Source organism: Gorilla gorilla, chromosome 12, assembly GCF_029281585.2.
Source record: "Gorilla gorilla gorilla isolate KB3781 chromosome 12, NHGRI_mGorGor1-v2.1_pri, whole genome shotgun sequence".
NCBI classification, from domain to species: domain Eukaryota; kingdom Metazoa; phylum Chordata; class Mammalia; order Primates; family Hominidae; genus Gorilla; species Gorilla gorilla.
In genome coordinates, this window is record NC_073236.2 from 116,055,953 (window position 1) to 116,082,526 (window position 26,574).

General features: G+C 38.7%; 1 protein-coding gene across 6 annotated transcripts in view; it reads left to right on the top strand.

Annotated features, from left to right (window-relative positions):
* ATAD2B (ATPase family AAA domain containing 2B) overlaps positions 1-26,574 on the top strand; it is a 196,505-nt gene that overhangs the window by 57,165 nt on the left and 112,766 nt on the right. For all 6 annotated transcript variants that reach the window (XM_019021380.4, XM_055377524.2, XM_063696032.1 and 3 more), the window contains 5 exons: positions 911-1,009; positions 2,726-2,837; positions 5,740-5,855; positions 7,113-7,287; positions 13,180-13,268. In XM_019021380.4, coding sequence (XP_018876925.1) covers positions 911-1,009; positions 2,726-2,837; positions 5,740-5,855; positions 7,113-7,287; positions 13,180-13,268 — 591 coding nt within the window. The remainder of the gene's footprint in view (positions 1-910; positions 1,010-2,725; positions 2,838-5,739; positions 5,856-7,112; positions 7,288-13,179; positions 13,269-26,574) is intronic.

A 26,574-nucleotide genomic window follows, 5' to 3' on the forward strand; every position in this document is an offset into this window, starting at 1 on the left:
CAAACTGTTTTTTTTCTGAGATTCTAATGTTATTTATCAAACAGTGACCGATATTTGCTAAATTTGGATGTAATTTAAATTGGTTGCTGGCCCTGTGCGGTGGCTTATATCTGTAACCCCAGCACTTTGGGAGGCCAAGGTGGGTAGATCACTTGAGCTCAGGAGTTTGAGACCACCTTGGGCAACATGGTGAAACCCCCTCTTTACAAAAAGTACAAAAACTAGCCAGTGTGGTGGCGGGTGCCTCCAGTCTCAGTTACTTGGGGGTTTGAGGCAGGAGGATCGCTTGAGCCCTGGAGGTTGAGGCTGTAATGAGCCCTGACCTTGCCACTGCACTCCAGCCTGGGTGACAGAGTGAGACACTGTCTCAAAAAAAAAAAAAAAAAAAAGTTGGTTACTGACTCCCTTCCTGAATTATTCTTTTTTAAAAAAACTTTAGGCTTTCTATTCTCCCTTTTTTTTTTTTTTCGAGAAGGAGTTTTGCTCTGTCACCCAGGCTGGAGTGCAGTGGCGCAATCTCAGCTCACTGCAACCTCCACCTCCCGGGTTCAAGCAATTCTCCTTCCTCAGCCTCCCGAGTAGCTGGGACTACAGGTGCCCACCCCGTGCCTGGCTAATTTTTGTATTTTTAGTAGAGCTGGGGTTTCACCATGTTGGCCAGGCTGGTCTCGAACTCCTGACCTCATGATCTGCCCACCTTGACTGCCCAAAGTGCTGGGATTACAGGCCTTTTTTTTTCTTTTTCTCTGCAGAACTTGCTACCTTTATACTTCATGTAAACTGTATGAGGGTAAAAAATCTTAATAAATATTTGCTGAATGAATTTCCTCTGAGCTAATTGTAGATATTACAGTGTGTTTTAAAAAGGTGTTTGCTATTATAATAGTTTTAAGGATTTTACTCTCTTTAGGAGAAAGAAGCATGCCATTCATAGTAGTGACACAACTTCTTCTGATGAGGAACGCTTTGAAAGAAGGAAATCAAAGAGCATGGCAAGAGCAAGAAATAGGTTAGTAAGATTTGTAATGTTATTTCCATGGTAGAAAAAAGGAAAAATAAGTTTTTTTTTGAGTGATTTTCTTTGCTAACATTGATATTCAACACATATTTTAGACTAGATTAAGACATTGACTTGGTTTCTACTTAGCTTTTCTTTCAGTAAAAATCTAACCTTTCCCCAAAATTATTTAGTCTGAAAGTACTTACGATAAAATAATTTGTGGAGAGGGAAAGTAAGGAGAGCTAAGGGAAACAGGCCAACCTATATGGCAGTGTCTGTCTTTTCCTCTGTACCTCCTTTCTAATCTAAATCCATTTAATGAGGTTGATTTTAGGTACTTATAATGATTACAGTATTATAGCAGTCAGATTAAGACATGGTTTCTAATAGAATTATCTCAGGAGACCTTAGATTTTTATTGGAAAAAATTACTTTGTTTTTGTTGTCAGTTGAACAAGTGCCCCTGGTGATCTTTCCCTAACTAGGGTAACTAACTGATCACTGTTGGGCTCACTAAAACCTCAGAGAATTTTCAGTGGAGGAGTAAATAATTAAAGTGTCAAATTATTATTTATTGTAGAAATACCAAGTTTTCAGTTAGCAGGTCTTGGAAACAAGTTTGGATCGGTTAGATTGTGTACTAAAAAAGAATTTCTCATCTGAATGATGGAAAGAAAATGAGAAAAATCCAAGTTTAAATAAAAGTGTTTAATGCCTATTTAATCCGAACTATTCTGATAATCTACTTTGATAATATATTTTTATAAATTAGGATTCAGAAATATCAATGAAGTTACATTCATTATAGATGCTAGACTTTTTTGAGGCTGTTAATGTCATTGGTGTTTACCCAAGGTTAAAAGAGGAAGTTGACTATATTAATTTACAGAAATTAAATAATGTATATTAAATAATGTGTTAAATAATGTAGTATAGAGATCTCTCTTAAGGTAGTTACACAAAAGATGAAGCTTAGTGTTCAAGATGTGGTCTCTGGTTTTTTTTTTGAAAAAAATGGAAAGACAATTTTTTCAGTCATATAACTGAGTAGACATATTCATGTAATAGTTGAGAATAGATTTAAATATTATAAATAAAGGTTGGGCTGATGGCTTACGCCTGTAATCCCAGCATTTTGGGTGGCTGAGCCTAGGAATTTGAGACCAGCCTAGGCAACATAGTAAGACCTTGTCTGTATAAAAAATCAGCCAGGTTTAGTGTTGCCTGCCTGTAGTTCCAGCTATTTGGGAGGCTGAGGTGGGAGGATCACTTGAGCCCAGGAGGTTGAGGCTGTAGTGAGCTGTGATTGCACCACTGCATTCCATCCTGGGCAACAGAGTGAGATCTTGTCTCAATCAATCAATCAGTAGCTTAATTTTATTTTAATCCCATATATTATAGTACATATAGGTTTATTTTTATTTTATAGTTGTATAACATGGGATAATCAGGTATGTTAAGATGTTTTCCTAAAATGGAATAGATTGAGCTCTTCGGGCAAATAGATTAACGATCTTGTTTGCTTTATCTAGTGAGTAACTTAATTTTTGGCCATTGACAAGAATGTAAGAAAAGTAGAGTAAAAGTATGAAATCCTTTGATATTATTTTCTGGGTCATGAGAAAAAGGAGAAAGATGAAGACACATCAAAGAATGTAAACTTATTTTGACATTAAAAATGTGAAACTTTTAATGCAACTTTACTTGCACTTTTATAAATTTCAGATGTTTGCCTATGAACTTCAGAGCAGAGGACTTAGCTAGCGGTATTCTCCGAGAACGAGTGAAAGTGGGTGCAAGCTTGGCTGATGTTGATCCAATGAACATTGATAAATCAGTAAGTTTTGTAAATGTTTTTCTAGAAGTTTTCTTTTTTTTAAAAGTTTTTTTCTTGTTTCTAAAGCAGCACATAGTAGAACTAGAAAATTCGGATATGACAGTGTTAATGTTTCGATGTATATGTTTTGAAACCTAAGAACCCTAGCCACAAGTGGTGCTTAGTCAGGTGTTTTCATTTCAGTGTTACTGGAATATGTAACAGGTAGGAAATGAGGCTGAGAAGGTTATGAGGGGCAAGGCTTCATAAACCATGATGAATAATGGGCTATTGTTGAAATTGCCTAGTTTCATGATTTTGTATTTTGGGTAGCTCACTCTGGCTATGATATAGTTAATGAATTTGGGGGAAGCAAGGCTGGCATTAGGGAGACTGGATATTGCTGTAGTCTAGTAATGTGGAGTAGTGGTCATGGTAGAAACTAAGATAACTTTGAAGAAGTAAATGGGTTTGAAAGAATTGAGGATTGAATTCAGAAATGACAGAATTTGGTGAATTAATTGCTTTTGGGGAACAAGGGAAAGGTACAACTTGAGAGTATTACCCAGGTTTCTAGCTTAGGTGACTAGGTAGATAACGGATGGTCTGGATGGAGAATGGCTTGATTCTCTGAGTAGGGAACATGAGAAGAGGAATAAATGTTTGAGGCAGGAAGATGATTTAATTAGTTGTATTTAACTAATACATGTTTAGGTATCTGAGGTATACTATAAGTGGAAGCACCTTGTAGGTAATGGGTTATTTAGGTTTGGCATTAAGGAGAAATACCTGGACTAGAAATTCAAATATGGGTCATCAATATAAAGAGCGGTGAGGTCACTTTGGAAAATAGATGATCGATCACACCTGGGGAAGATACGTAGCACAAAAACAGGCACAAGACTCAGAGGACATGGTAGATTCTTTCTCATTGTTAGTAGTATCTTATTTTGGGGGATATTTTGGAATAAGGTTACTGCATAACCAAGAATTTATTTGATACATTTTTTCTTTTTTCCCAAAAATCTCTTTATACAACGTAATTTAAGTGATTTCCATAGAGAGGTTTAAGATAAGTTATCAAATAGAATTGCTTATATACTTGAAGATGAAATTTTAACTATCTCTAATCTGAAGTCATAGAGGAAAATGCTTATCTTACTTTATTAATGGGACCCTAAGAAAATATTAGAGTATTGCATATGAGCAGAATCCCATTTCTAATAGTGCATCTTCTCAGAAGACCTTACCTAATGATCTTTGCTTATTTGGCTTACCAGCACTTTACTCTTTTGAATCTAGTTAATTTCTTTTTTGTCTTTAAAAAATTTTTTTCTTCATTTTTATTTTCCTTTCATTTATTTTCATCTGTCTATTTACAGATGAATCTAGTAAACTTTAGATGTCTCTGCCAAAGTAGACTAAATTCTTTTTCTCTTTTTTTTGTTTTTGAGATGGAGTTTCGCTCTTGTTGCCCAGGCTGGAGTACAATGGTGCAATCTCAGCTTACCACAACCTCCGCCTCCCGGGTTCAAGCGATTCTCCTGCCTCAGCCTCCTGAGTAGCTGGGATTACAAGCATGCGCCACTGCACCCAGCTAATTTTGTATTTTTTTAGTAGAGACGGGATTTTTCCATGTTGGTCAAGCTGGTCTCGAACTCCTAAGCTCAGGTGATCCGCCTGCCTCGGCCTCCCAAAATGCTAGGATTACAGGCGTGAGCCACCGTGCCAGGCCACTTATTTCTTTAAAATTTGATACCAAATACAAGAAAATTTAGCTTCTCTTAAAATGTTTCTGTTACTTAACTTGTTTTTATTTTTCTGTTAATAGTTTACTTTCACTTTTTCTATCATAGTAATACTTTCATTGTAAAACATTTTCAAGTACCATAACAGAATGAAGAAGCAGGGAAGAGGCAGTCACAGTTAACACTTTGGGTAAAATTTTCTTAAAGCATATTTTGTCTGTACACTTTTTTTCTTACGAAGCCTTCTAGCTATTTAAACTATTATGGGTGGGAGGAACAATCTTTGCTGCTTCTTGTGATCAGTGTTTCTAAAATAATTTTTTCATCAGTGTCCCATAAAGAAAAAAAAAGGTAAATTTCTGTCTGACTAGAGAAATTAAATGTTAAAGAATAAGATTTTGTCAGGTAACATTGACCTTGGGAGGTCTACAAACTATTGTAAATAGCTAAGATTTTTTCTTGCCCTACCCCTGAACCAATTTTTGCCCCTGTGAGGACAATATTGCCCCCTTCTGAGAATACATGTACAAAATAATTATATATTTTTAAAGCCATTTAAACTTTTTTTTTTTTTGAGGTGGAGTTTCACTCTTGTTGCCCAGGCTGTAGTGCAATGGTGCGATCTCGGCTCACTGCAACCTCCGCCTCCCAGGATCAAGCTATTCTCCTGCCTCAGCCTCCCAAGTAGCTGGGATTACAGGCGTGCGCCACCATGCCCAGCTAATTTTTGTATTTTTAGTAGAGATGGTGTTTCACCATGTTGGTCAGGCTGGTCTCGAACTCCTGAGCTCAGGTGATCCACCCTCCTTGGGCTCCCAAAGTGCTGGGATTACAAGTGTGAGCCACTGTGCCAGGCCCATTAAAACTTGGTATAATATAAAAATTATATGTGTTAGTATAATATAAAAATCTCCTATAGATACCTATTAAAGTTTTAGGTTGGGGATTAATCCTGGTTCTGAGTTACTAGATTAAATAATGGTAGCTTAATTTGCCTGAACTGAAATGTAAACTTGGATTTTATTGTTGGCCTTTTTTTCCTACACTTATTTGTAGTTATGTTTAAAAGCTTCTGCTAAAGGCATGTATTTCTGAATCGTAAGACTCATAAATTTTAAAAATTCTATAAAACATATAAAATTGTTTGATATCAAATTTTTCCCCTTCTTTCCAAGGTACGGTTTGATAGCATAGGTGGATTGAGCCATCATATTCATGCGCTAAAGGAAATGGTAGTATTCCCACTTTTATATCCAGAAATTTTTGAAAAGTTTAAAATTCAGCCTCCAAGGTAAGCAATGTCATAGATGTTTGTTATTGTTATTACTGTTACTTTCTCAAATGTTATTTAATTGAATAAATTACTATAAATATAAATATTTGATATATATTTATTTGACGTGTCCTAGCAATGACAGTTAGAAGTGAAATGTTATTGTTTAGGGTCCAGAGGCCATGGAACTAAGTATGTTCTTGAAGTTTACATCTCAGGATTTAAGTCAGGCACTTGATAAGATTCTTTCTGTGGGCCCTAAATATACAACCAGATTGCCCAGATGGGTTTTTCTGAATTTGGCTCCCAGTGCATCGAGTTTGATGCTGTATGTTATTTACCCTTGGAAGCACAGTTTTATTGATGTGTTTCTTTGACTTGATGATGGAGTATTTTTGAAATAGAGTGAGCTTGATAATTTATTTGTAGGAACAGATTGTGCCTGATCATGAGGTGGATAGCTGGGGAACTATTGGAAAAGGCAGATAAATTATGTTAAAGAAGATTGGGCAGAATAGAATATTCTGGCTGGGCACGGTGGCTCAAGTCTGTAATCCCAGTACTTTGGGATGCCGAGGTGGGTGGATCACCTGAGGTCAGGAATTCGAGACCAGCTTGGCCAACATGGTGAAACCTTGTGTCTACTGAAAATACAAAAATTAGCTAGGGGTGGTGTCGTGCCTCTGTAATCCCAGCTATTCGGGAGGTTGAGGCATGAGAATCACTTGAACCCAGGAAGCGGAGGTTGTAGTGAGCCGAGATTGCACCTGGGTGACAGTGAGATTCTGTCTCAGAAAAAAAAAAAAGAATATTCAGAAGATACACATATAGGCTGTTAGATTTAAACTGATAAATGTCTGTTTTCTTTAAGGAGGCACTTTTTATTCAGATTTTGTTCTAATTTATTTTTCATGTTTTTAAGGATATGGAAAATCTTATTAAAGAGTCATTTGAATCTATCTTTATCATTCCTTTTGAGTATTTCTACATTATTTATTCTAAAGATGTGAAATTTCTGGGTCATTGGGAAACACATTTAAAATTTCTATATGTCTTGCCAAATTACTCTGTACTTTATTTCTTGTCTGCCAAAGCTTGGTGATTTAAGGACTTAGCAAAGTAAAACTTTTGTCTATATCCTGCAAAAAGCTTTATCAATGTCTAATAATTATACTTCAATACAAAATTATATGGAAGGGAGGGACATTTTTAAAAATTGGTTATCAGCAGTGATGATAATATAATTTACACTTCCTGATTTTTTTATTCTTCTAGGGGCTGTTTGTTTTATGGCCCTCCTGGCACAGGTAAAACCTTGGTTGCCAGAGCATTAGCTAATGAATGCAGCCAAGGAGACAAAAAAGTGGCTTTTTTTATGCGAAAAGGAGCAGATTGTTTGAGCAAGTGGGTTGGTGAATCTGAAAGGCAACTTAGGCTTCTTTTTGATCAGGTAAGAGAAATCATCTAATTCAAGAGTCTTTTCTGTTCTGTTCTGTTCTTTTCTTTCTTTGTTTTTTTGAGACAGGGCCTCTCTCTGTTACCCAGGCTGGAGTGAGTGCAATAGCGTGATCGCGTCTCACTACAGTCTTGACATCCAGGGCTCTAGCAATTCTCCTGCATCAGTCCTTGCCCCAGTAGCCTGAACTACAGGTGTGCATCACCACGCCTGGCTGATTTTTGTATTTTTTATAGAGGTGGGATTTCACCACGTTGGCCAGCTGGTCTCGAACTCCTGGGCTCAAGCAATCTGCCTGCTGAGAATATTTTCTTTAGAATATTTAATACATTTAATCTGCAAATACAAACTGTTTATGAGGAAGCATATTTTCCATCCAATATGTTATATTCAGGATTAGTAATCTGTGATTGTATGCCTTAGAGGTATTTAATGGCAGTTTCACTAGTACTTTTGAATATTTATGATGGCTCATAAAACATTTATTGAGGTGGCTGTGAGGTATATAATACCATGTTAGGTGCTTTAGACAACACAGGATATAACATATATATTGCTAGATTATAATCCATTGGGGAACTACAACAGGCATAAAAACTTAAGTATCTGTGCAAGAAATCTCACAAAGTAGTGTGTTATTTTCATGAGCTGTAAATACGGTACTAGAAGAATTCAGACATGAGTGAATACTTTTAAAAGGCAGAGCAGGGTGAATAAATATCATGTGGACTATGTCTACTATTTATTTGTAACAAAAACTTTAAAGATATTATTTCCTATACATTTTAAGAATTATTCCAGCTGGGCACAGTGGCTGACGCCTGTAATCCCAATATTTTAAGAGGCCAAGGCAGATGGATTGCATGAGCCCCGGAGTTCAAGGCTGCAGTGAGCGATTATGACACCACTGTACTACAGTCTGGGCAATAGAGTGAGACTCTGTCTCTCAAAAAAAAAAAAAAAAAAAACCAGTCCAAATATAAATTCACTTTTGATTGTGTGAGTTAGTGAAGGATGCTGTTCATATTTGGCAATGCAGCATATATTTGATTGTGTCTGAGGAAATTCATATGAAATAAAAAATAACTTCAAGCTTTGAGCACCCATTACTAAGATGGTGTGTATGAAAGTCCTTTGTAATTGGTAAAGTACTTCACACTTTTTTTTTTTTTTTGAAAGCTCTGTCACCCAGGCTGGAGTGCAGTGATGTGATTATAGTTCACTGCAACCTCAAACTCCTAGGCTCAAGTGATCTTCCGGCCTTGGCCTCTCTAGGTAGAACTACAGGTGTGCATTGCCACACTTGCCTAATTTTCAACTTTTTGGAAAGACAGGGTCTCAAGGTGTTGCCTAGGCTGGTCTTGAAGTCCTGGCCTTCAGCTATCCTCCCGCCTTGGCCTCCGAAAGTGTTGGGATTATAGGCATGAGCCTCTGTGTCTGGCCTAGTACTATTTAAAAATTATTAATAGTATCAAAAACTGCTAGGTAATGGATTTAGAAAAAGGAGTAGGTAAGATTTTTACCTTGAACGTGTCCAGTGTCTAATGGCGAGTCAAACATGCAGTCTGAATGCTTCAAGAGAATTCATTAATAATCAAACAATAAAAATATAAACATTTATAGATGAAGGAAGAATTGGCTTGGCAATGCTGGCATATTATTCAATGATTTAATTTAAAAATTTTAAAGTTATACTTTTGTAGCCATTTCATACTGGGGCTAGGGATGCCTCTTAGTTTTATTTAAAACCATAGCATAAATCATGCTACTCCTTTTGTCTAAATTTATTTTATTTCTGTTTCATAGTTTTCTTGGTGGGAGGAATAGTTGAAATGTTTGCTTTATTTTTTAAGAAAATTGCTGGTAATCCTGATTTTTTTTTTTTTTAATGAAAGATTCTGCATTCCTAAGTTAAGGATATGGTCTATGCACTAAATGAAATGAAGGCACTACAGTGTATTGGCTAAGAGAGTGGCCTTCTATGTCAGAAAAATGTTTGTATCTATCTTTACCATTGAATATAACATTAAGTAAATCAAAACATTTAATCTTTAGTAGCCTTTTTTGTGCAATGGTAGAAAGAATACCTATCTTACTAGACTGTTATGAGATTTCACTGAGAAGACACAAAATGTTTATCACAGCGACTGGCACGTAATATGCCCTACCTCCTTTTTGCAATACTGTGAGGGTGTAGTTATAAAAAAAAAAAAAAAGGAAAAAAACAACAACAACAGTTGTTTGTTTCATGTATATGAAAATAGTGATCAACACTCCCAAAGCACTGGGATTACAGGTGTGAGCCACTGCACTGGGCCATAATTCCAGTTGTTTTAACTTTTTTCCCCCAAAACCCCTATCTTGTGGTTGAATTATTTATTTATTTATTTTTTTGGATACGGAGTTTCGCTTTTGTCGCCCGGGCTGGAGTGCAATGGCGTGATCTTGGCTCACTGCAACCTCCACCTCCTGGGTTCAGGTGATTCTCCTGCCTTAGTCTCCCAAGTAGCTGGGATTATGGGCACCTGCCACCACGCTCAGCTAATTTTTGTATTTTTAGTACAGACAGGGTTTCACCATGTTGGCCAGGCTAGTCTGGAACTCCTGACCTCAGGTGATCCACCTGCCTTGGCTTCCCAAAGTGCTGGGATTACAGGCGTGAGCTGCCATGCTCAGCCTGAATTGTCTTTCATTTCAAGTTATTAGGAAACATTAAAGTTTAGTGCATATCAGTCAGGAGAAATGGAAAATTCATCTCTCTTCCTTAGTAAACTGACCTTCCTGTGAACTGAGAGTTTCCTTTAATTTTGAAACATAAGCTACATAAATTTGAGTAAATTATATGATAAAACTTCTCATTTGTTATCTAATATTCATTCATCTTAAATCAAATTCTTTCTAGATCTAATACTTAAGTGAGAAAAATGACACTGCAGATGTACCAGATGAAAACATGGGAGAATTTTGTTCATAATCTCAGAGTAGGGAGGTCTAACTATGTAAGGAAAGATCTAGCACATAAAAGAAATTTTAAGATTCTGCATGGCAACAAAATACCTATTTTTGTTTTGTGCTGTTAGAACAGAAGATCACAGACTGTGTAATTTAGAATGAACAGAAATTTACTGACTAATAGTTCTGGAGACGAGGAAGTCCAAAATCAAGGCATCTGGTCAGTGCCTTCTTGCTGTGTCATAACATGACAGAAGACAGCATCTATAGCAGAAGGGCAAAGAGAGAGAGAGAGAATGCACAAGATGGGGGCGAACCCACTATTACAATAATAAATCTACTCCTTAGATGTCAGCCACGTTAGTCCATTTATGAGGGTGGAGGCCTCAAGACCTACACACTTTTTAAAGGTCCCACCTCCCAATACCTGTCACAATGGCAATTAAATTTCTTTTTTTTTTTTTTGAGGCTGAGTCTCGCTCTGTCACCCAAGCTGGAGTGCAGTGGCACAATCTCGGCTCACAGCAACTTCTGCCTCCCGGGTTCAAGCGATTCTCATGCCTCAGCCTCCCGAGTAGCTGGGATTACAGGCGCCCCTCCCGCCACGTGTGGCTAATTTTTGTGTTTTTAGTAGAGACGGCGTTTCACCATGTTGACCAGGCTGGTCTCGAACTTCTGACCTCAAGAGATCCGCCTGTCTCGACCTCCCAAAGTGCTGGGATTACAGGCATGAGCCACCAAGCCCGGCCGGCAATTAAATTTCAACATGAGTTTTGGAGAGGACAAACTCAAACCATAGCAATACTAATTCAAAAGATAAATGATACTCTTTGCAGAAAAATATTTGCATTTCCTATTACAGACAGAGCATTCACCTTTAAAATAAATAAATAAGCCTGGGCGACATGGTGAAACCCTGCCTCTATAAAAATACAAAAATTAGCCAAGTGTGTTGGCTAGGACCTGTAGTCCTAGCTACTTAGGTGGCTGAGGCGGGAGAATTGATTGAGCTGGTGGGTGGAGGCTGAGGTGAGCTGTGATTATGTCACTGCACTCCAGCCTGGGTGAGAGAGTGAGACCTTGTCTCAAAAATTCAAAATAAATAAATAAATAAATAAATAAATAAATAAATAAATAAATAAATAAGTAGCTTCTAGAGCTCACTAAGCAAAAGACTAGTGATCTTGTGAAGTAATGGGCAGCATAGGAAAAGCAATATAAATGACTTTTATGGATATATAATGTATTCATCTTATAAATAAGAATTGAAAATAAAATGAGATAACATTCTTTATCCTAAAAAATTAGCAAAGGTCAATAAGTTTGATAATACATTGCTGGTGAGCACCCTTAAATATTGATGGTTAGAGGGTAAAATGGTACTTCAGTGGATGGCAATTTGCAAATATCTAACTAGATTAGAAATGACACATGCCTTTTGAGCCAGTAGTTCTACTTTTAGGATTTATTATATTAATATGTTTATACTCATATGAAATGATAAATAGTTATTTATTTACTATTATTTGTTACAATATTGTTGCTAATAGGAAAATATTGAAAACAGCCTAAGTATCCATAAGAAGGGGACAGGTTTAACTGTGGCACATCCATGCGGTGGGACATCATATAGCTGTTGAAAACGAATGAGGCAGGCTGGACACAGTATCTCAGACCTGTAATCCCAGCACATTGGCAGGCCGAGGTGGAAGGGTCACTTGAGCCCAAGACTTTGAGACCATCCCGGTCAACACAGCGAGAACTCATCTCTCCAAATACTTAAAAATTAGCTGGGCGTGTTGGTCCCTGCCTGTAGTCCCAGGTACTCTGGAGGCTGAAGCAAGAGGATTGTTTGCATTTGAGGTTGTAGTGAGCTGTGATCATGCCACTGCACTCAAGCCTGAGTGACAGAGTAAGACCCTGTCTGAAGAAAAAAAAAAAAAAAAAAAGAATGAGACAGGTCTTAAGTATGTGGAAATTACTTAACAACATACATTGTTATATAAAAAGAATATGTAGGCTGAGTGCGGTGGCTCACGCCTGTAATCCCAGCACTTTGGGAGGCCGAGGTGGGTGGATTACCTGAGGTGAGGAGTGTGAGAACAGTCTGGCCAACATGATGAAACCCCATTTCTACTAAAAATACAAAAATTAGCCAGGTATGGTGGCGCATGCCTGTAATCCCAGCTACTCGGGAGGCTGAGGCAGGAGAATCACTTGAACCCGGGAGGCGGAGGTTGCAGTGAACCAAGATTGCACCACTGTCCTCCAGCCTGGGTGACAGAGCAAGACTCTGTCTCAAAAAATAAATAAATAACTAAATAAAACCTAAAACAAAAATAAAAAGAATGTGTGTGGTGTGCTATCATGCGTGTTTAAAAAATACTCTTTGGTGGCCGGGTGTGGTGGCTCACACCTGTAATCCCAGCACTTTGGGAGGTCGAGGCGGGCAGATCACGAGGTCAGGAGATCGAGACCATCCTGGCTAACATGGTGAAACCCTGTCTCTACTAAAAAATACAACAAAAATTAGCCGGGCATGGTGGTGTGCGCCTGTAGTCCCAGCTACTCAGGAGGCTGAGGCAGGAGAATGGTGTGAATCCGGGAGACGGAGCTTGTAGTGAGCCGAGATCGTGCCACTGCACTTCAGCCTGGGTGACAGAGCGAGACTCCATCTCAAAAAAAAAAAAAAAACAAAAACACTTTGGTTTGTGTATAAGTATGTATGGAAGAATAAACAAACTGAAAACAGTAGTTGCTTACTGGAGGAGACATGGTTGTTGGAAACTGGGTGGTAAGATTTCCTCGTTGCTATATACTCCTTCATACCTGCTGCATGTTGTACCATTTGCTTTTATTACCTATTAAGAAAATATAATAAATTTTAAAAATGAAAACAAATACAATAAATATTATTTGTTTTCTTCTTACTAGGCATATTTGATGAGACCTTCTATAATATTTTTTGATGAAATAGATGGATTAGCTCCAGTTCGCTCTAGCAGACAAGATCAGATCCACAGGTAATTTTTCCGTATCTGATTATCTTGATTTCTTTTTTACGCATTGACTTGGTAGGTAGCCTTAGCCCTTAGCTAAGTGCTATGAGGCTTACAAAGAAATTTAAAACAATCTGTGTCTGTGAGGACTACTTCTTTCTCTTAGTACAGGGGTCAGCACACCACAGCCTGTGAGCCAAATCCAGGCCTCTGTGTGTTTTTGTAAATGAAGTTATATTGGAATACAACCATGTTCATTCCTTAAGCACTGCATGTGGTTTCTTATGTGCTACAATAGTAGAGTTGAGCAGCTGTGATAGGGAGACCGAATGCACTGCAAAGTTTAAAACATTTACTATGTGGGCTTTTAATTTTTTTTTTTTAATTTATTTTAGAGACGAGTTCTTGCTCTCTTGCCTAGGCTGGTTTTCAACTCCTGGCCTCAAACCATCCTCCCCAATCAGCCTCCCAAAGTGCCGAGATTACAGGAGTGACCCACTGTGTCCAGCCTATCTGACCTTTTACAGAAAAAGTTTTCTCATCCTAATTTAGCATAATTTTTTGGTTTTTTTTTTAGAGTCAGAGTCTCACCCTGTCACCCAGGCTGGAGTGCAGTGGTGTAATCGCGGCTCACTGCAACCTCCACCTCCTGGGTTCAAGTGATTCTTATGCCTCAGCCTCCCAAGTAGCTGGGATTACAGGCATGTGCTGCCATGCCTGGCTAATTTTGTATTTTTAGTAGAGATGGGGTTTCGCCATATTGGCCAGGCTGGTCTTGAACTCCTGGCCTCAAGTGATCTGCCTGCCTCCGCCTCCCAAAGTGCTGGGATTACATGCTTGAGCCACTGCGCATGGCAGTAGCATAATGCTTTGAAATTTCTCCATGTCATGTATTTTTTTTTTTTTTTTTGAGAGGGAGTCTCACTTTGTCACCTAGGCTGAAGTGCAGTGGGTCGATCTCTGCTCCCTGCAACCTCTGCCTCCTGGGCTCAAGTGATTCTCCTCAGCCTACTGAGTAGCTGGGACTGTAGGCGCCCATCACCACGCCCAGCTAATTTTTTTATTTTTAGTAGAGATGGGGTTTCACCATGTTGGCCAGGCTGGTCTTGAACTCCTGACCTCAAATGATCCGCCTGCCTCAGCCTCCCAAAGTGCTGGGATTATGGGTGTGAGCTACTGTGTCTGGCCTCGATGTCATGTATGCTAATATTTTATTCTTTTTCACTCCCCAGGAGTATTCCTTAATGTATATGTGTGTGTGTATACTACTGTTTATTTTTCAATCTACCATCTGATGGGAGATTTGTTTTGCTTCTATTTTTAGCTATTATGATAATGCTCAACCTGCTACAGGTTGAGCATCCCAAATCCAAAAATCTGAAATCTGAAATGTTCCAACATTTGAAACTGTTTGAATTTTCACATGACACTCAAAGGAAATGCTCATCAAAGCTTTTTCAGTTTTGGATTTTGGGATTCAGGAGGCTCCACTGGTAAATATAATGCAAATATTCCAAAATCTGAAAAATATCCCAAGTTTAAAATAATTCTGGTCTGAAGCTTTTTTTTTTTTTTTTTTTTTTTTTTGAGATGGAGTCTCACTCTGTTGCCCAGGCTGGAGTGCAGTGGCGGGATCTTGGTTCACTGCAACCTCTGCCTCCCGGGTTCAAGCAGTTCTCCTGCCTCAGCCTCCCAAGTAGCTGGGATTACAGGCATGTGCCACCACGCCTGGCTATTTTTTTTGTATTTTTAGTAGAGACTGGGTTTCACCATATTGGCCAGGCTGGTCACGAACTCCTGACATTGTGATCCACCCGCCTCAGGCTCCCAAAGTGCTGGAATTACAGGCATGAGCCACCATGCCCGGCCGGTCCAAAGCATTTTTAAGAGACTGGATCTCATTCTCTTACCTAGGCTGGAGTGCAATGGTGTGATCATAGCTCACTGTAACCTCAAACTTCTAGGCCCAAGTGATCCTACTGCCTCAGCCTCCTGAGTAGCTAGAACTACAGGCATGCAGTACCCTACCTGGCTAATTTTTGTATTTGTTGTAGAGACTGAGTCTCGCTATGTTTCCCTGGTTGGTTTCTGACACCTAGTCTCAAGCGAGCCGTCCATCTTGGCCTCTCAAAGCGTCTCTACAAGTTTTTGTGTGGACATGTTTTCTTTTCTGTTGGGTAAATCCCTGAGAGAGGAATTTCTGGAGCCTATGGTAAATGTGTGTTTAAGTTTCTAAGGTAACACTACTGTTTTCCAAAGTGGTTTTACCATTTTTATTTTCCTATAACGTATGATAATTTGAGTTGTTCCTCATCCTTGCCAACAATTGGTGGTGTTAACTGTCTTTAACTTTAGCCATCCTAGTGGGTGTACAGTAATGGATTTAATTTGCATTAATAGTAATACAAATAATATTAAGCTTTAATATTAATCCAATAATATTGAGCATCTTTGTGTTTATTGCCCGTTTATATATTTTCATTTGTGAAATGTCTGTAAATCTTTTGCGCCATTTTTTAAAACTAGAAATTAGATTGTGTGTCTTGTTGTGTTGTAGTCCTTGTATTTTTTTTTTTTGAGACAGAGTCTTGCTCTGTTGCCCTGTTGGAGTGCAGTGGTGCGATCTCAGCTCACTGCAACCTCCGCACCCCGCATTGAAGCGATTCTCCTGGCTCAGCCTCTCGAGTAGCTGGGATTACAGGTGTGCGCCACCACGCCCGGCTAATTTTATATTTTTAGTAGAGACAGGGTTTTGCCATGTTGGCCAGACTGGTCTCGAACTCTTGACCTCAAGTGATCTGCCTGCCGTGGCCTCCCAAAGTGCTGGGATTACAGGCATGAGACAATACCCTTGGCCCAGTCTTTGTTTTGAAATTTTTTTCCAGTGTTCTGGCTTGTATCTTTGTTTGCTTAGTTAGGACTTTTGAAGAGTCAGGATTTGAATTTTGATAAAGCCACCATATAAATTTAAAAAATGTATCTGTGCCTTTTGTGTTCTGCTTGAGAAAAATTGCCTAAATAAGTGTGGCGATAATTTTCTTGGACATTTTCTTTGAAAATATTAATAGCGTTAGCTTTTTTTTTTTTTTTTGAGACGAAGTCTCACTCTTGTGCCCCAGGCTGGAGTGCGATGGCACAATCTTGGCTCACTGCAACCGCCGCCTCCCAGGTTCAAGCAATTCTCCTGCCTCGGCCCCCCGAGTAGCTGGGATTACAGGTGCCTGCCACCACGCCTGGCTAATTTTTGTATTTTTAGTAGAGATGGGGTTTCACCATATTGGCCAGGCTGGTCTAGAACTCCTGACCTCAGGTGATCCACCCACCTCGGCCTCCCAAAGTGTTGGGCTTACAGGCATGAGCCACTGTTCCCAGCCAGTGTTAGCTCTTAATATTTAAGTCAATGATTCATTTTAAGTTAATGTTTGTGTATCAGTAAGAGGTGAGGGTTTAAGTTAATTTTTGTAGATAGTTTAAGGTATGGACTGAAGTTTATTTTTTTAATACAGGTATTCTGTTTTTTTCTTTGAGACGGAGTGTCACTCTGTTGCCCAGGCTGGAGTGCAGTCGTGCGATCTCAGCTCACTGTAGCCTCCACCTCCCAGGTTCAAGCGATTCTTGTGCCTCAGCCTCCTGAGTAGCTGGGATTACAGGTGTGTGCTACCATGCCTGGCCAATTTTTATCTTTTTAGTAGAGATATGTTTCACCATGTTGGCCAGGCTGGTCTCGAACTTCTGACCTCAGGTGATTCTCCTGCCTCGGCCTCCCAAAGTGCTGGTATTACAGGCATGAGCCACCATTCCCAGCCTATTTTTTTATACAGATACTCATTTGTTCCAGAACCATATATTGAAGAGTTTACTTTGTTAAATTTCTTGGCACGTCTTTGACAAAAATTGACCATATAAATGTGTGTCTGTTCCTAGATTTGTTAATTGATTCCGTTGATCTACAGGTCTATCCTTATACCACTGTCTTGATTAATATTCGTTTTAGTATAAGTCCTCCAAATTTGTTCTTTTTCAGAATTGTTGTAGTCATCTATTATCTTTCCATTTACATTTCTAAAGCGTCTTGTCAGTTTCTTTAGAAAAGACAGTTGGGATTTATTTGGGGTTGCATGTAATCCTTCGATCTATTTGGGAAGAATTGCATCCTTATTCGTCTTTCAGTCTATGAACATGGTAATTCTGTTCATTTATTTAGGTATTCTTTAATTTCCTTTTCCTGTGTCTTATGGTTTTTAGCATAAGGATCTTAGGCATCTTTTGTTTAATGCATCCCTAAATACTTTATTGTCCATTTAATGTGAATGGAGTTTTAAAAGAAAATTTATTTTCTAATTGCTTACTGCTGGTTTATAAAAATACAACTGAGTTTATAGACTTTGTAAGCACAACCTTGCTAAATTCATTTGTTAGTTCTATTAGCTATTTTGTGGTTTCCTTACGGTTTTATACATATACCTTATCTGCAAATAAAGGTACTTCTACTTCTTCCTTTCCAATCTATGTCTTTTATTTCTTTTTGTTATTTCTTTGGCTAGAATTCACAGTTAAATAGTAATGGTGATAATGGAAATCACTGCCTCGTTCCTTCATTGGCTATAAAACATTGAGACTTTAACCATTGAATGTGATTTTAACTAAGTTTTTCATAGGTGCCCTTTATTACATTGAGGGATTTCCACTATATTCCTAGTTTGCTGTGAGAGTTTATTTTACTGGGATAGAGTACCGAACTTTGTAACATATTTTTTTGTCTCTTTTGAATTGATCATATGGCTTTTCTCCTGTATTCTATTAAGGTAGAGCATTATTTTGATTGAATTTTAGATTTTTTTTTTTTTTTTGGAGATGGAGTCTCGCTCTGTCGCCCATGCTGGAGTGCAATGGCGTGATCTCGGCTCACTGCAACCTCCACCTCCTGGATTCAAGTGATTCTCTTGCCTCAGCCTCCCGAGTACCTGGCGTTACAGGTGCCTGCCACCATGCCTGGCTAATTTTTGTGTTTTTAGTAGAGACAGGGTTTCACCATGTTGGTCAGGCTTGTCTTGAACTCCTGACCTCAGGTGATCCACCTGCCTCGGCCTCCCAAAGTGCTGGGATTACAAGTGTGAGCCACTGCGCCTGGCCTGAATTTTAGATAGTGAACTAACTTTGCATTCTTAGAATAAACCTCACTTGCTCATAATATATTGTCTTTCTTAAAAAATTATTGGATTCAACTTGCTAATATAAAAAATATTTTATTATCTGTATTAATGAGATTTTGATCTGTAATTACTCTTAAAATATCTGCATCTGGTTTTGGAATCAGGTAATTTTGATGTGTATTAGATGAGATATACACTGGGTGTGATGGTGCATGCCTGTAATCCCAATACTTTGAGAGGCTGAGGCAGCAGGATCTCTTGAGTCTAGGAGTGCAACAGCAGCCTGGGCAACATAGTGAGACCCTGTCTCTTAAAAAAAAAAAGATGAGATGGCATTCCCTCTTTCTCTATTTTCTGAAAGTGTTTGTGTAAGTTTGATGTTATTCATTTCTTAAGTGTTTGAGAGAATTCACCAGTGAAAATACCTGGGCCTGGAGTTTTGTTTATGGAAAGGTTTTTGATTACAAGTTAAATTTCTTCAGTTGATCCAGGGCTGTTCAAGTTTTCTATTTATTCTTAGGTCAGTTTTGTTAGTTTGGTAGTTTATCTTTAAAGGAATTTGTTCATTTCACCTAAGTCAAGAAATTTACATACATTTTTTCCTGCTATTCTGTTATCTCCTTAATGCCTAAATAGTCTGCGGTAATATTCTTTTCATTTCCGATGGTGATAACCTGTGTTTTCTCTTTTTTTTTTCTTGATTACTCCGGCTAGAGGATTATCAATTTTATTGGTCCTTTCTCCCCCAAAGAGACAACTTCTGTTTTCATAGATTTTCTACTATTATTTTTGTTCCCAATTTTATACTACCTTTTTTCTTATATTTTTAAAAATTAGTAGACTGAGGGGGATTTGTAGGCAGAGTATAAAAGATTTTTTAGGGCAGTGAAAATAGTCTGTGTTATACTGTAAGAGTGGATCCACGTCATTATATGTTTGTCCAAACCCATAGAATGTATATCATCAAGCGTGAACCTTAATGTAAACTGTGGACTTTGTAGATTGTGATGTGTCATTGTAGGTTCATCAGTTGAAATAAGTGCACCACTCTGTTGGGGCATGGGTATACATATGAAGGGGCAGGCGGGGGATGTATGAAAAGTCTCTGTATTTCCTTCTCAATTTGGCTGTTAACCTAAAACTGCCCTAACATGGTCTTAAAAATAGACTATTCATGACTGGGCACAGTGGGTTACACTTGTAGTCCCAGCACTTTGGGAGGCCAAGGACAGTGGATCTCTTGAGCTCAGCAGTTTGAGACCAGCCTGGGCAATGTGGCAAAACCGTGTCTCTACTAAAAGTACAAAAATTAGTTGGGTGTGGTGTGCCTCTGGTCCTAGCTACTTGGGAGGCTGACGTGAGAGGATCACTTGAGCCTGGGGAGGTCAAGGCTGCAGTGAGCCACGATCGTGCCACCGCACTACAGCCTAGGTGAGAGAGTGAGGCCCTGTCTCGGAAAACAAAAAATCTCTATAAAACTGGGTAGCTTAGAAATAGCAGAACATTATTTGTCATATTTCTGGAGGCTGGGATGTCCAAGATCAGGGTGCCAGCAGATTTAGTGTCTGGTGAGGACCTGCTTTCTGGTTCTGATGACTTCTCTTGTGTCCTAAATGGTAGAAAAGACCAGCTAGCTTTTTCAGGTCTCTTTTATGAAGGTAGGAATCCTCTTTATGAGGGTTTTGCCCTTGTGTCCTAATTACCTCCCAAAGGTTCCACCTCTTAACACTCTTAACACCTTAGCTCTTAACTCTTAATACCTCTTAACAACATTACATTGGTGATTAGGTTTCAATGTGTGAATTTTAGGGGAATAGAAACATTCCATTCATAGCAGGCAGTTTTAGGGTTTCAACAAATGTGTAATGACACGTATCTGCTCTTACAGTATCATACAGAATATTTTCACTTCCCCCAAATCGTCTATTCATTCATCCCCCCTTCTCTTCTGCCCTGCAGAGCCCTCCCTATCTCCCCAGCAACCACTGATCTTTTTACTATCTCCATAATTTTGCCTTTTCCAGAATGTCATATAGTTAGTTGGACTCAAACAGTATGTAGTTTTTTCAGATTGGCTTCTTTTATATAGCAGTATGTATTTCAGGTCTCCCAAGTCTTTTCTGTTTGTTTTTAATTTAACTCCGTTTTTCAGATTAAGGTGGAAGCTTAGAAATTGATTGAAACTTTTCTTTTTTTCTAATATAGGCATTGACACCTGTAAATTTCCCTCTAAGCAATGCTTTAGCTACATCCCACAGTTTTTGACATGTATTCACTGTCATTCAGTTCAAAATAATTTCCAATTCCTCTTGTCATTTTTTCTTTGACACAGTCATTGCGTATTTAATTTAGATGTGTATTTAATTTACAAATAGCTGTGGTTATTTTCCTGATTATTTTATTGTTATTTACTTCTAATTTAGTTTTATTGTGATCTAGAGATCATAACTCTTAAAGTCATTTTTTTTTTTTGAGACAGAGTCTTGCTCTGTTGCCCACTCCAGCAGTGGCGCGATCTCAGCTCACTGCAAGCTCCGCCTCTCGGGTTCAGGCCATTCTCCTGCCTCAGCCTCCTGAGTAGCTGGGACTACAGAGGCATGCCACCACACCCAGCTAATTTTTTTTGAAATTTATTGCATTCTCCTTTATGTCCCAGTGTATCCTGTGAATTTGTATTCTGCTATTTATGGTATAGTGTTCTATAAATATAAAATAAGACAAGGCGTTAATAGTGTTATGCAGACTCTTGTGGGGTTTTATTTTTTTGAGACGGAGTCTCACTCTGTCGCCCAGGCTGGAGTGCAGTGGCTCTGTCTGGCTTACTGCAACCTCCGCCTCCAAGGTTCAAGTGATTCTTCTGCCTCAGCCTCCTGAGTAGCTGGGATTACAGGCATGCACCACCATGCCCAGCTAATTTTTGTATTTTTGTAGAGATGGGGTTTCACCATGTTGGCCAGGCTGGTCTTGAACTCCTGACTTCAAGTGATCTGCCTGCCTCGACAGGCAGTGCTGGGATTACAGGCGTGAGCCACTGTGTCTGGCCTCTTTTGTTTTCTTACAGATGTTTAGGTCTAATTCTATTGATTGCAGAGACAAATATGTTAAAATGTCCAGCTATAATGAATTCTTTGTCCCTTTAATTCTGCCAGTTTTTGTCTCACATATTTTGAAATTTTATATTAGTTTCATACACATTTATTGCATCTTTATGTTGCTGTTGCTTTCTTATATTATGAAATGTCCATGTTTATCTTGTAATACACTTAATTTTGAAATTTATTTTTATCAGATAATAATTCACCTATTCTAGACTTCATGCTGTTTGTGTGGTATGTTTTTTGCCATTAACTTGCTTTCAACCTGTGTTGTTCATAGACTATATAAAGTTGGGTCTTATTTTCTTAATTGCATTGTCTCTTAATTTTAATTTGACTGTTTAGTCAATGTTTAATGTAATTATTGATATATTTGAATTGGGGATCATTTCATTTCCATTTTCTATTTGTGTCTGCTGTTTTCTTTTTCTGTTTCTTTTTTGCCTTTTTAAAAAACACTTTGAAACTTTGAAAGTTTTTTTTTAGAGTCTCAATTTTGCTATTGACTTTTAAAAAGAGCTTTATTGTGGTATAATTGACATAAAATATATACTATATGTATGTACACAATATTGACATTGATAAAGAGTAAAACTTGGAAGGTTTTAACATACATATATATGTGTGAAGCCATAACTACAGTCAAGACAATGAAAATACCATTTCCTTCAAAATGGACACTTATACATTTAGTGTGATTATTGATAGGTTAGGTTTAAATTTATCATCTAGATGATTTTCTGTTAGCCTATCTGTTTCTTGTTTTCCCTTTTCCTATTGTTCCACCTTCATTTGGATTAGTTGAATATTTTTTATGATTCCAGTTTGTTTCCATTGCTGGCTTATTAGCCATTACTGTTTATTATTTTCATAGTAACTTTAGGGTTTATGGTATATGTCTTTAACTTGTAACCATCTACCTTCAATTGATGATAGGCCATTTCACATATAATATGGGAACCTTGAAATAGTATACTTGCATTTTTCTTCTCCTGAGGTTTGTGCTATTGTCATACATTTTTTATTTTTTGAGACAGAGTCTCACTCTGTCACCCAGGCTGGAGTACAGTGGTGCAGTCTCGGCTCACTGCAACCTCTGCCTCCCGGGTTCAAGCAGTTCTCCTGCCTGAGCCTCCTGCGTAGCTGGAATTGCAGGTGCACACCACCATGCCTGGCTAATTTTTGTATTTTTAGTAGAGACACGGTCTCGAGCTCCTGACCGCAAGTGATCCACCTGCCTTGGCCTACCAAAGTGCTGGGATTATAGGTGTGAGCCATTGTGCCTGGCCTTGTACATTTTATTTTTAAAACTTTAAAAACTTTTGAAGAAATGTAAATAAAAATATCTTAAATATTTTTTATACTTACCATTTCTGGTGCTCTCTATCCTTTTGTAGATGTTCATATTTCCAGTTAGTATCAGTTTCTTTATGCATACGTTTCTTACAGTGTGGGCCTGCAAGTGACAAGTTCTTTTGGCTTTTCCGTATCTGAAAACACTTTTTTTTTTTTTTTGGGATGGAGTCTCACTCTGTTGCCCAGGTCAGAGTGCAGTGGTGCGATCTCGGCTCACTGCAACCTCCGCCTCCTGGGTTCAAGCGATTCTCCTGCCTCAGCCTCCCGAGTAGCTGGGGCTACAGCTGCGTGCCACCACGCCTGGCTAATTTTTGTATTTTTTTTTTTTTTAGTAGAGATGGGGTTTTACCATATTAGCCAGGCTGATCTTGAACTCCTGACCTTGTGATCCGCCCACATCGGTCTCCCAAAGTGCTGGGATTACAGGCATGAGCCACCACACCTGGCTGAAAGCACATTTTTTTTTTTAAAACAAAAACAAAAACAAAAACAGCTTTGTTTTTGAGACAGCGTCTCATTCCCTTCACCAAGGCTGTAGTGCAGTGGTGTGATCATGGCTCCCTGCAGCCTCGACTGATCCTCCCACCTTAGCCTCCCAAATAGCTGGAGCCACAGGTGTGCGTGCCACTGTACCCACCTGACTTTTTTTTTTGAGATGGAGTCTTATTCTGTCGCCCAGGCTGGAGTGCAGTGGCGCAATCTCTGCTCATGGCAACCTCCGCCTCCCAGGTTCAAGCGATTCTCCTGCCTCAGCCTCCCAAGTAGCTGGAGCTACAGGCGTGTACCACCACGCCTGGCTAATTTTTTCATTTTTAGTAGAGACAGTGTTTCACCATATTGGTCAGGCTGGTCTCGAACTCCTGACCTTGTGATCCGCCTGCCTCAGCCTTCCAAAGTGCTGGGATTACAGGCATGAGCCACCGCGCCCAGCCACTTTTTGAATTTTTAGTAGTGATAAGGTTTCACCATGTTGCCCAGGCTAGTCTCAAACTCCTGGGCTCAAGTGATCTGCCCGCCTCACCCTCCTGTGTCTGGCCAAAACAGCTTTATTGAGGTATATTTATATGTCATAAAATTTGCTCATTTTAAGTGTATAGTTTAGTAATTTTTAGAGTACCTCAACAAAGTGGTACAACTATTGATATAAATCAATTTTAGAACATCTTTCTACCCCTAATAAGATCCAGCATGAGGTGGGGTGCAGTTACTCTTGCTTGTAATTCCAGCACTTTAAGAGGCTGAGGCAGGCAGATCGCTTGAGCCCAGGAATTTGAGATCAGCCTGGCCAACATAGTGAAACCCAGTCTCTACAAAAACTACAAAAATTAGCTGGGTGTAGTGGTGCATGTCTGTGGTCTCAGCTACTCGGGAGGTTGAGGTGGGAGGATTGCTTGAGCCCGGGAGGTCGAGGCTGCAGTGTGTTTTGATTGTGCCACTGCACTCTAGCCTGGGTGAGAGAGTGAGACACTGTCTCAAAAAAAAAAAAAAAAAAAAAAATTCCAGCATGCCCATTTACAGTAAATTCCTTTTCCTGCCCACAGCCAACCACTAATCTAATCTCTGTATAGATTGGCCTTTTCTAGACATTTTGTATTATTAAAATCATATACTATGTGGTTTCTTGTGTCTGGCTTTTTTTTGCTAAGTATAATGGTTTTGAGGAACATCCATGATATAATATGGGTCAGTATTTTGTTCTTTTTTATTGCTGAACAGTATTCTTATTGTATGGCTATACAACACACTGGACGGACATTTAGGTTGTTTCCAGTTTGGGCTATTATGAATATTACTGTGAACGTTCAATGCAAGTATTTGTGTAGAACATATATTTTTTATCGCTCTTGGGTAGAGATAAGGAGTGAAACTGCTAGGCAGGATGGTAGTTTTATGTTTAACTTTTTGAGAACTTAGCCTTTGTTTTTGAAGAGTATTTTCTCTGGGTATAAAATTTGAAGTCGACACTTTTTTCTTTTTCTTTCCGTACTTTAAAGATGTTGGTCATTTGTATTGCTTCAGTAATGAATTATGCTTTTATTTCTATTTTTGTTTCTTTGTATGTAATGTATCTTTTTTCTGGCTACATTTAATTTTTTTTTCCTTCTTCACTGGTTTTGTGCAATTTAATGATATATCTTGGTGGAGTTTTCTCCCCTTTTCTCATTCTTGAATTGAGCTTCTTGGGTGTGTTTTTCATCAAACTTGTAAAGTTTTTGGCCACTATTTCTTCATTATTTTTTCTGTCGTCCCCACCTCCTGTCTCCTCTTTCCTTTTGGGACTCTAATTACACATATGTTAAGTTTCTTGATGTTGTCCCATAGTTTGCTGAAACTTTGTTAATTTTACTTTAAATTATCTTTTCTGTGTTTCATTTTGGTTAGTTTCTGTTGCTGTGAGTTTTAGTTCACTAATCTTTTCTTTTGAAATGTCTAATCTGCTGTTAATCCTATTCATTATGTTTTTGCCTCATGTTTTTGTTTTCATCTATACATATACATATATAACTTTTCAATATCTGGAATATAGTTATAATGCCTACTTTAATGCCTTTGGCAATTCTAATATTGTATTTCTGGGTTAGTTTTATTTTATTGATTTTTCTCATTACGGATTGTGTTTTCCTGTTTCATTGCATCAGCTTTGCAATATTTATTGGATGCCAGATGTAACTTTTACCTTGTTGAGTGCTAGCTATGTTACTGTAAGTAGATATTCTTGAAGTGGTTTTGTTGTGTTTTTTTTTTTTTCCTTTTGAGACACAGTTAATCAACTTGAAAACAGTTTGATTCTTTGGAATCTTGCTTTTAAGATTTGTCGGCTGGGCGCAGTGGCTCACACCAGTAATCCCAGCACTTTGGGAGGCCGAGGCGTGTGTATCACCTGAGGTCAGGAGTTTGAGACCAGCCTGGCCAACATGGTGAAACCTTGCCTCTACTAAAAATACAAAAAATTAGCTGGGCATGGTGGCAGGTGCCTGTAATCCCAGCTACTTGGGAGGCTGAAGCAAGAGAATCACTTGAACCTGGGAAGTGGAGGTTGCGGTGAGGTGAGATGACGCCACTGCACTCCAGCCTGGGTGACAGAGTGAGACTCTGTCTCAAAAAAACAAAAACAAAAACAAAGATCTGTAATACGGATCTTGAGTAGCCCTGAGTGTAGGACTAATTATTCCCTGCTACTGATGCAGTATCCTTTTGTGTATTCATGGGCAATGACCTTTGAATCATGAGGTTTACCAGTTCGGTGGGTGGGAACTGGCACTATTCCTGGCTCTCTGTGAGTGTAGAGTACTCTTATTTCTAGTTCTTCTGAGTGTTTTTTTCCCCAAGCCTTGGGTAGTTTCATCACATGTATGCAGTGATTGGTGTTTAAATGAAGAGCTGAGGAGTTTTGTGTACATTTCCTGAGTTTGCTTTCTGTGGAGCAGTCTCCTCTGTGGTACTTTTTCCTGTAGACTCTAGTCGTCTTGGTCTCCCTGGAATCTCAACTCCGACTCTTCCGCTTAGTGAGTTAGCTGGCCTCTGCCAGGATTCCATCTGTCTGTATCACAGCCCGTAATTGGAGAGCCATTAATTAGATTGTTGTTCCCACATTTTGTAATATTTGGGTTTTCTCTTGCTGCTTTCAATATCTTGCTCTGTATCTTTTACTTTCAACAGTTTAGCCGTGACATGCCTCTGTGTGGCTTTCTTTGTGTTTATTCTGATTTTGTGTCTACAAATTTG